This window comes from Natrix helvetica (assembly GCF_964273705.1).
Source record: "Natrix helvetica genome assembly, chromosome: 6".
Classification (NCBI taxonomy): domain Eukaryota; kingdom Metazoa; phylum Chordata; class Lepidosauria; order Squamata; family Natricidae; genus Natrix; species Natrix helvetica.
The window spans coordinates 18084401-18095200 of NC_138553.1; the positions used below are offsets into that span (position 1 = coordinate 18084401).

Here is a 10800-nt window from a genome sequence, read left to right on the forward strand (position 1 = left end):
GGATAAAGAAAATGTGAGGTAGAAGATGCAGGTTTCACCTATGCTGCTACCTTGCTCAAGGCTTGTTGTCTGGCGGATGAGCAATTGTTACCACCTTGGAGAAAGACAAGCCAAGGTTTATTCTTAGAATTGGCCCAAAGCAACCCTAAACAGTCTTTCTGGGCACATAAAGTGTGCTTCCAAGATGGCCAAAGACAACACTAGAAATGGACTAACTAGTCAAGGATTTAAAGGAGCAAAACTTCTGCAGCCCCTAAACTTCACCAAGTCTTTCCTCCTTGTTTCTCCCCGCCAGCTTTAGAGATTCTAAGTAGTGTAGGCTTCCTTGCCTAAGAAGGCGGTTGGACTAGAAGACCTCTAAGGTCCTTTCCAACTCTGTTATTCTATTCTATTCTATTCTATTCTATTCTATTCTATTCTATTCTATTCTATTCTATTCTATTCTATTCTATTCCATCCCATCCCATCCCATCCCTCCATTCCTATTCCCATTCCATTCCATCCCATCCCATCCCATCCCATCCCATCCCATCCCATCCCATCCCATCCCATCCATTCCTATTCCTATTCCTATTCCTATTCCTATTCCTATTCCTATTCCTATTCCTATTCCTATTCCTATTCCTATTCCTATTCCATCCCATCCCATTCTATTCTACGTCGATCGCATCTTTCCCCCGACTCTCGGGTGAATTGGGAAGTGAAGACCTCTGGCCGGCCCACAGGCTTCGGGCTGAATCCAGGGTTTCCCGGTCCCCGTCCGCGATCCAAATCCAGCCCGGGGAAAAAAAGAAAAGCGCGAGCCCAAACGTTGGAGGCGCTTCGCCCTTTGCCTTTTCTTCTCCAGGGAGCAGAATAGGCAGGGAAGAGGGAAACAACTTTCCCAACGCCCACACAACCCCGATGCCATTAGTTGAGGAAACCTGGCTCTCTCTCTCTCTCTCTCTCTCTCTCTCCCCCACGCCTCTCTGCGAGTCCTCCTGCCTTTTGTCAGCAAACGGCGCAGCGCTCGCCCAGAAGGGGGACGAGAGGAGACGCGAGCAACGGGAAGGAGGAGAAGAAGAAGCCGGGACGAACGAACGAGCGAGCGAGCTGCTACTCTACCTGTGCCGCTTATACCTTGGTTGGAGGTCTCCAGAGGAAAAATGCCCGAGCATTTCTCCAGTTCCACTTGGCCTCCCAGGCACAGCTCGGAGATGATCTGCAGAGCTTTGTGGCATAAGCCGCTCACCCCGTCTTCCTTGGAGAAACTCATCTTTTTGAGCGCTCTTCCACTCTCTCTCTCTTTCTCTCTTTCTTTTTTAAGCCTTCTCTTTCCTCCTCTCCATCTGAGCCATGGTTCTCCCGACGGGCAAAGGACAGCTTGCCCTCCTCCACCTTCTGGCTCTTGGATGGTCGCCCGCGGCAGGACTGGGAAGAGGCATCTCACCTCCCCACCCCGTGAAACCCGGAGAGTTCCAAGCTTTCAAGTCATCAGTGCGAAAGGAGCGGGAGGAGGAGGAGGAGGAGGAGGAAGAGGAGGAGGAGGGACGAGGAGCAGAGAGAGAGATGTGCTTAGCAGCAGTGAGAAAAGAACAGTCCGATCCGCACGTTGCAAAGTGAGTCGAGATTTCCCTGCGAAGAACAAGGACGCTTAACTGGGATGGAAAAGGCTTTTAAAACCAAAAACACCTCCCGGCACTTAGCAACGCCTTTTGTGCCTTGAGGGCATCGGTAGGCAGTTGGTCCAATGGCAGCAGAGCGCGGGTGCTTGGGAGGAGTACAGGTGATGAGCGCGGCGCCCGTTCCTGGGAAGCCCGTCGAACGGGATCCGCTGGCGCTTGGGGAGATGGGGAACCGGGGAGGGAGGAGGAGCCAGGCAAGGCCGAGGGGAGAGGAACCCCATGGCGGTGTGGAGGCGCCAGCGGGAGGTCCAGCTTAGCCTCTCGAGACGACCCGGCTCTGGAAAAGCTGGAGATGCAACTCGTGGCGCCGTGGTGGACACGGGCATGGGGAATTGCGGGGGGCTGGCAGAAAGGCAGCACCTTATATCAGTGCCTGCGTGGGTGGAAGAGAGAGAGAGACACAGACACAGACACACACACACACACACAGACAGAGAGAGAGAGAAAAAGAGAGAGTGGGGGAAGGAGGGAGGGAGAGAGGGAAGGAAAGAGAGAGGGGGGAGAGAGAGGGAAGAGAGAGAGGGAAAGAGAGGGGGAGAGGGGGGGAAAGAGGGAGGGAGAGGAAAAAAGAGAAAGAGAGAGAGGGAAAGAGAGAGGGGGAAGAGAGAGAGAGGGAAAAAGAGAGGGGGAAAAGAAGGGGAAAGAGGGAGAGTGGGAGAGAGGGGAGAAAGAGAGAGAGGGAAAGAGAAAGGGGGGAAGAGAGAGGGAAAAAGAGAGAAAGGGGGAAGAGGGGGAAGAGAGAGGGGGGAGAGAGGGGGGAGAGAGGGGGGAAGAAGGGGGGAAGAGAGAGGGAGGGAGAGGGAGAGAGAGGGGGGAAAGAGAGGGAGGGAGAGGGAGAGAGAGAAGGAAAGAGAGGGGGAAGAGAGAGGGTAAAAAGAGAGGGGGAAGAGGGAAAGAGAGAGAGAGAGAGAGAGTGGGGAGAAAGAGAGAAAGGGAAAGAGCAGGAAAGAGAGAGGGGGGAAGAGGCAGAAAGAGAGAGGGGGGAAGAGGGAGAGAGAGAGGGAAAGAGAGGGGGAAGAGAGGGGAAAAGAGAGGGAAAGGGGGAAGAGAGAGAGGGAGAAAGAGGGGGAGAGGGGGGAAAGAGAGAAAGAGAAAGAGAGAGAGGGAAAAAGAGAACTGGGGGGAAAGAGGGGGAAAGAGAGGGAGAGAGACATATGAAGCCCACAACTCTCCCCAAAATGGCATTTTTCAGAGCTATGATGAGGTGGGATTTGGAGACCAGGATCCCTCTGGAATTCAAGGTTGGGAAAGCAACGGTTTCTTCAGGAGGAGCTGCGGGCCAGGAACATATTCAACATATGTTTTTCTTCTTTGCTGCCTCTAATGCCCAGTGAAGGCTAAAGTCCATGGTTTGACAACATTGTCATTCTTTTCCTTGTATTTATTACACATTTCTATTTTGAAAGAGAGTCAACAGTTTGGGAGAGTTTGCCCAGTTAAATGATGCAGCTAAATCTATGGGTGGAGATTCAGCTACTCGTTGGGACTCAAATACCTCTGCATTTGACTGAGATTTAATCGGAGCTGATTTAAAAGCTTCTTTTTTAAAAAAAATAAAGGAGAATATTCGTAGTTTAGGCCCACATCGGGGAGGGGGGGGGGCTTGGTGCTCTCTGAGTTTTCTTGTTTTCTTGCAGATGTTTCATTACCCAAACTGGATAACATCATTGGCGCTAGTCAGTTTTTATCTCTATCTCTCTATCATCTCTCTCTCTCTTTCTCTCGACCGACCGACAGACAGACAGACATAGATATAGAGATAGAATTCACTGTTTCTCCTCTTTCCACTGCCATAATACTGAAACTGTTGAATAAAGATATAAACTACAAAACTAAACTATCTGAAATGTCATTAAATGTCTTGGAATATAATCTCCAGAGCCCCTTGTAATTAACTGTACTTTAGTCCAAAATCTCTGAAGGGCATCATGCAACGTAACCTTGATTTAGTAGGACTTTATAAGGACATTCAGGCTGGATAAAAACAGTTATATATAGCTGTTGCTCTCAAAAGACAGTCCTTTTTAAAAAAAACCTGTCCTGGATGAGATGATAGGAACTGAAATTCACGTATCTGAGATACGTTGTTAGATAATACTAGATGAACATGGATAATTCACAACACGGATAATTCACAAGCTGATTCTTCTTGTATACTTGTGGTTTATATTGATTGTTTCCTACTATGATTTGATTTCTTATTTGTACCCTATGACTATCATTAAGTGTTGTACCTTATGATTCTTGATGAGTGTATCTTGTCTTTTTATGTACACTGAGAGTATCTGCACCAAAGACAAAGTCCTTGTGTGTCCAATCACACTTGGCCAATAAGGAATTCTATTCCATTCCATTCCATTCTATTCTTATGAACTGATTGAACAGCTGCGTGAAATTATAAGAGCACTCTTAGAGCAAAGCCTCCAGGTTGCATTTGTGACAGCTTTGGCTAAATGAATGAAGTTCTAAATATCTCCAAAGGAAAGAATATACATTTTCATAATCACAGGTATGATCTTTGGGTGACTTAAGTATGAATCCTGCCACGTTGCCTTATTGAACAACATGATTAAGAAAACCACAGCTGAATGTGATGTATGAACCAAGGTCTAGGAGGCAGTAAAATGCAGCAAAATACAGCACAGGTATCCTAGTCAGATACCTCTGAGCAGGATATGGATGTAATACTCCTCTGCCTTATTGTTTGCTCCTGCTTCTTCTTTTAAATTTCATACTTGCTGTGAACGTAGGCTTTCCAAGTTGCACTGTGAATTATCAGTTGCCTTCTTTGTCTTCCTTGGACTAACAGCTTCACTGAATGGTCTCCAACTTCATTCAGTGGTTTACTTAACCAATCACTTTAAATTATATTTCAAACATGGCTAGGACCCACCCTGTCCTCTGAATTAATGCCATTTAACCAGTGGTGGGATTCAAAAAAAATTATTACTGGTTCTGTCGGCATGGCTTGGTGGGTGTGGCATGGGTTGGTGGGCATGGCATGGGTTGGTGGGCATGGCAGGGGAAGGTTACTGCAAAATCTCCATTCCCCCCTGATCAACTGGGACTTGGGAGGGAGAGAATAGATGGGGGTGTGGCCTGTCAGAGGTGGTATTTACCTGTTCTCTGAACTACTCAAAATTTCCACTACTGGTTCTCCAGAACTGGTCAGAACCTACTGAATACCACTTATGCATTTAACCCATGGTTTCATTATATTTTTGAACAAGTCTCAGTTGTCTGGGCTAATTTTACCATTAAATCATGATTTGAAAGGCACCATGGATACTTGTCTTCCCCAACCTGGGTTGTCATTCAGAGGGGTGGGCTTCAGTGTTCAGAGTGCCATAGACACAAAATTGTTGAGAATTCTTGACATTGAAGTTTACCCATCTGAAGGAAATCTAGGAGACGGAAAAGCACGACTAAACGTAAGAAATTATATGTTATGGCCTGATATCAGGGGTGAAATCCAGCAGGTTCTGACAGGTTCTGGAGAACTGATAGCAGAAATTTTGAGTACTTCGGACAACAGGCAAATGCCACCTCTGGCTGGCCCCAGAGTAGGGAGGGAATGGAGATTTTGCCGTATCCTTCCCCTGGAGTGGGGAGAGAATGGAGATTTTGCCGTATCCTTCCCCTGGAGTGGGGAGGGAATGGAGATTTTGCAGTATTCTTCCCCGGGGGGGGGGGAATTTGAGATTTTGCAATATCCTTCCCCTGGAGTGGGGAGGGAATGGAGATTTTGCAGTATCCTTCCCCTGGAGTGGGGAGAGAATGGAGATTTTGCAGTATCCTTCCCCTGGAGTGGGGAGGGAATAGAGATTGTGTAGTATCCTTCCCCTGGAGTGGGGAGAGAATGGAGATTTTGCCGTATCCTTCCCCTGGAGTGGGGAGGGAATGGAGATTTTGCAATATCCTTCCCCTGGAGTGGGGAGGGAATGGAGATTTTGCAGTATCCTTCCCCTGGAGTGGGGAGAGAATGGAGATTTTGCAGTATCCTTCCCCTGGAGTGGGGAGGGAATAGAGATTGTGTAGTATCCTTCCCCTGGAGTGGGGAGAGAATGGAGATTTTGCCGTATCCTTCCCCTGGAGTGGGGAGGGAATGGAGATTTTGCAATATCCTTCCCCTGGAGTGGGGAGAGAATGGAGATTTTGCCGTATCCTTCCCCTGCCACACCCACCAAGCCACTCCCACACCATGCCTACCAAGCCACGCCCACAGAACTGGTAGTAAAAAAGATTGAATTTCACCACTGCCTGATATAATGTATGAATCCAGGCAATGATTGACTATGAACACACATATGCCTTTGAATCATTTTTGAGACTTAGCAACTGCTTGGGCAATTCTCCACAGGTTTGTTTTTTTTTGGGAAAGATTTTACAAGTGGTTTTCCATTGCTTCCTTTCTAGAGCTAAGGGACAAGGACTGGCCCAAGTCACCCAGCTGACTTCCTGTCAAAGGCTGGAGCAGGGCTCACCTTTTCCCAGTTCCTACCCTGGTAGCTTAACCATTGCACCAAACTAGCTCATACATTTTGCAGGATATTCTAAATTAACTTTCCTTAGCACTAAGGTTTCATAAGATTTGTAAAGAAAACATGGCTGCAATTAGGTTCAGACTTCTGTTTAGAATGTGCTTGCTAGTTATTGCTTTGTCATTTTATTGTGATGAAGCTGATGGTTTTGTTTATATGTAAAATATGGAATATGGAATTAAGTATCTAATTCATTACAATGTGATCATTAGAAAAGGGGTTTATTACTGTCACTCCCTGAAACAGAGAGTGAAATACTAAGCCCTGATTCACATATATTGCATAACTGTTGAACTATCATGTACTCAGTGCATTGCAAGTGTCTGGATTATAGATTATTAATATTAACAATATTAATATTTTTATTGATATCTGGCTTTTTGTCCAAAGAGATCCTGGAAGACATACCCCATGGGGACAAACAGGAGAAATGTGAGACCTTCAGCTTGGGGAAAAGAAGACTTACAGCTTAGTATGATGTGTGAACTTGAATGGTTTTGAACACACTTGAACTGTGTCCTCACTTTTTAATTTCGTGGACTATCCCTGTGTTTAACACGACATAAAACAGCAATTTATCAAGTGAATCATGACAAATACCTCTAGGGGGATTCTTACGCATAATGGTATACCACCGAGATAATCTGTCATTTTTTTTTTACTTACTAGCAATTTGCATCCCTGCTGAAGAGAGGATTTGGAACTGCTGGAATGGAAACATTCCAAAAATACCAGAGAACACGATAAGATGTGGTGAGGTTTTGCATTCAGTGACACTAAAAACACCATGTGGAGAAGGCAGGGCCTGGTAAAGGAAAAGAGCCTAGCTGACCACTGGTTGAAGCAACTCTGCAGATCATTTCACAAGGTTGTCTGAGTCCTCCTATTAAAAATATTTCATGTAAAGACAAGCAATGTTTTTGAATTATGGTCCAAAATGTGATTGGAGGTTCTCATCCCCCACCAAAAAATTGATAAAAACAGTATGAAAAGTACTATTAAATGAAAGTAAACGCAATTGTATCTCTGGAGATTTTCGGTCATCTGGGTCATACCGTGTCTCCCCGAAAATAAGTCTTATTTTCTTTTGACCCCCAAAATAAGCGCTTGGCCTTATTTTTGGGGAGGTATTATTATTTTTTGGGGGTAGGAGGCAGCGAGCATGGTCACCTCATGGCTGCTGCTGTGTTGCAATATTTTCAGGGAGGGCTTATTTTCAGGGGAGGGTGTCAGGCCTGCAGTTATATTCCTTTTTTGGATCTTTGGCCTGCCACAACTCTCTATTATTTCATTATGCTGTTTCATTAGTGTAGAAATTGGGAGGGGGAATAGAAAGGAGTAGAATTGTGGAATGTGTTGTTGTCATTCCTTTCTAGAAGCCCAAGGTCATCTTTTGTCTCTGCACCTCTGCATCAGACCAGAACTAGATGGGTGGAAATGCCAGCGTGGGCGAAGAAGATTGGACCATGTGATGGATTTATTTGTGTGGGTATAAGATCATGAACTTTCAACTGGGTGGAATCCCAGGAAGCTTTAGATTTGGGATTTCCACAGATCTGCCAACATGTCTGTCTTATTAAATTGGAACTTTAAGGATAGCTCTGCCTTGGACTCTGATTTAATTCTGCATGATATTTGGAACGCTGACAGAGGGTTTATTTTAGTGCATGCACTCGAAAGTGTGATTGGGCTTATTATCTGGGGAGATCTTATTTTCAGGGAAACAGGGTAGTTGTCTCAAAGGTGCTTTTTCAAAAGGCAACTGGACTGTTTTTTTCCTTAAGGAAGACATTTTGCTTCTCATCCAAGAAGCTTAATTGGTTTTGCCTCCTCACATTCTGTCAGAACTGATGAAGATTCTTGAATGAGAAGCGAAATGTCTTCCTCAAGGAAAAACAGTTGAGTTGCATTTACAGTACAGTTGTATTCCCCTACAGTGATATTAAAAATGATCATTAGACTGGAGACTTTAATGTTGGGTTGTTCAACCAGTTTTAATTGCAATGGGACTGAGACTTAGAATGTATACCTGCAAACTACTGGAACCAGCAAATAAAGATTTTGGTGCTCCATTGGTACCTGTCTTCTGTGGCTGGAAAATCAAGTGCTCATGGAGCTTTTGGCAGGTTGCAGAACTTGCTTTGTAATAACTAAATGTCATAGGATAGATTAGATTAGATCAGTGTTTCCCAACCTTGGCGACTTTAAGTCCTGTGGACTTCAACTCCCAGAATCGCCCAGCCAGCTATGCTGGCTGGGGGATTCTGGGAGTTGAAGTACACAGGACTTAAAGTCGCCAAGGTTGGGAAACACTGGATTAGATTAGGAAAGAATATATAATGCTACATTGTACTGGGTCAAATTCAAAATTGATTTACCTAGGTTACAGTAGCTCTTCAGATGTTGCTTAATTATAACACTTAACAAATTTCACCATTGGTTATGCTAACATGGCTTGTCAGGTTTCAATATTAGAGAGCTGCAGTTCCTCATTTTGAAGGAATCTCTGGCTAGTCCCATCTTTTCAGGATTTCAGCTAAATTCTTCAAAGGCGTGTTATCAATTTGTTAAAAAGTGAGTTCTACAGCCTTCCAAAAGTTTCATGATGAGCTTGTTAACTCTCCAGTTGCACATGACAGGAAAGGGCAGTAGGCTACCAAAATCTGTATGTACTGTTTCCTCAAAAAGAAGACACCTGTTCCTTTTCTGAGGTTCTTCTGGACTCAAGTTAACTAACCAAAGGCATGAGTGATTTATGCTACTAGCCAGGTAACAGTGTGTGAGCTTACTTTCTCTAGAGCAATGTTTCTCAACCTTGGCAGTTTGAAGATGTGTGGACTCCAACTTTCAGAACTCATAGCTGGCTGAGGGAATTCTAGGAGTTGAAGTCCACACATCTTCAAACTGCCAAGGTTGAGAAACACTGCTCTAGGGCATGGGTGTGAAACTCGCCCCCTCACATGATGTACTGCAATGTTTTTTTCGCTTTGTGGAGCTGGGTTGGGCATTGCCTTCACGTGATGCATCCCGCCAGTTTGACATCCCTGCTCTATGATTTTCCCAAGTGCTCTTCTACCCTAACTTCCCCTTCTCAGGATTGAGCTGCAGCCTTTCATGCGGTCTGCATCAGTGGTGGGTTCCTACTGGTTCGGCTGAACCAGTAGTGATTTGGCAGCCTGGGTCACTGGAACCGGCAGCGATCCGGGCCTGCCGTGTCCCTGAACTGGTTCCCGGGGGGCACCATCAGCGCTGCCATTTTGTTTTTCAGGTCTGCGCATGTGCAGAACAATTTTAATTGCACTGTGCATGCACACGCAGCGCGCATCAGGCATACTTGCAAGAAGCACGCACACGAGCGAACTGGCAGTAGTGCCTGCCTGAACCCACCCCTGGTCTGCATTAATTATTTTACCGTGTTAGACATAACCAGGCCAGGCTAAATAGATTTTTTCCCTCCATATTCTTTGCCGTGTTGCCTTGCCCTTAATTTTTCAACAAGGAGCTGAAATAATTATCTAAATTTCAGCAAGAGGATTATACGAGCCGATTTGCAGCATGCTTTTGGATTCTTACCTAAGTCTCCATGAGACACTTTGTGTGTAAACCATCTTGTCTGGCACTAAGTCTTTTCTCTAATCCATTGGCTTCCTTCCAATTTTGTGTGCAGTATATTCTCTGTTGTGTCTACTCTTCCGTTTTAGATTTTTTTTTAAAAAAAGAAAATGAATGTTTTTTCAGATTCTTCTGCTTATGTAGGCTATTCTCTTTTTTTAAAAAAAAATGCTGGGTCCTAAAAAGACAGTTCATGGCAGTATCTGTGAATTATGATCACACAAATTATATAGCAGTAAATCATAGGTGGGTGGGTTGCTCCCCGTTTGGCCTGGTTCAGCCGAACCAGGTAGTGGCAGCGGCCGGAGGCTCCGCCCACCCACCCGGATGCTTCTGCACATGTGCAAAATCATTGCACGCGTGACTGTGTACGTGAGCACAAGCAAACCGATAGTAAACCGTTTAGCAACCACCACTGCATGGTAAATGTATTACAGTATGTTATTAGGGAGATTGTTGAACAAATGAAATAGTTGGTTGGTTCACATGGAATGACTATTAACTATAGCACAGTGCCTGCACAACAAATTAAACAAACACAAAATGTATTAAGGCTTACTTGGAAGTGCAATCCTATATTTCTTGTGTCCTAGGCTGCTTTATTTCTTAACAATGGGACAACCTAGTTATTCACGGGTAAATTTAGAGTTTATGCTAGAAAAGGTAATAAAAGGCACAAAAAGGAACATTTTAGAAAAGAGTCAGAGTTTTTACAGAGAAAAAGAGTTTAGCTAGGATTTCTTTTGATTCCAAAGTGATTTTCCTATAGTGTTGAACAAGTCTGCATTAACACTAATTCACTTTATGTATTGATAAAATATGTTTATGCCTCACCTGTCCTCATTTCCAGAGGAAAAATTCTGAGGGCAAAGAGAACTATACAACTAAAATACAGGCAATGCCATTAATAAATCATAATGATGAAAGGTAGTTACTTTCAAACTATTTTTCACGTGTGAAAGTGTTTGTACCATTGAGGATTT

The 10800-nt window shown here is 44.7% G+C and overlaps 1 protein-coding gene and 1 long non-coding RNA gene across 3 annotated transcripts in view; one reads left to right on the plus strand and one right to left on the minus strand.

Moving 5' to 3' along the window:
* The window catches only part of SYT10 (synaptotagmin 10), a gene marked incomplete at its 3' end in the record, with an annotated part of 54311 nt that extends 52992 nt beyond the window's left edge, over positions 1 to 1319 (minus strand). Inside the window, exon 1 of one of the 2 annotated variants that reach the window (XM_081958310.1) lies at positions 1120 to 1319. In XM_081958310.1, the coding sequence (XP_081814436.1) occupies positions 1120 to 1255 (136 nt within the window). In that variant the 5' untranslated portion in view covers positions 1256 to 1319. Of the gene's footprint in view, positions 1 to 1104 lie in introns of both variants that reach the window. The other variant, XM_081958309.1, reaches the window with a different exon arrangement.
* A 23-nt stretch (positions 1320 to 1342) lies between these two features.
* On the plus strand, positions 1343 to 7789 carry LOC309394748. The gene is made up of 3 exons (XR_014175783.1): positions 1343 to 1598; positions 6596 to 7073; positions 7582 to 7789. It is a non-coding gene; the product is annotated as an uncharacterized lncRNA (long non-coding RNA).
* The last annotated feature ends 3011 nt before the right edge of the window (positions 7790 to 10800 follow it).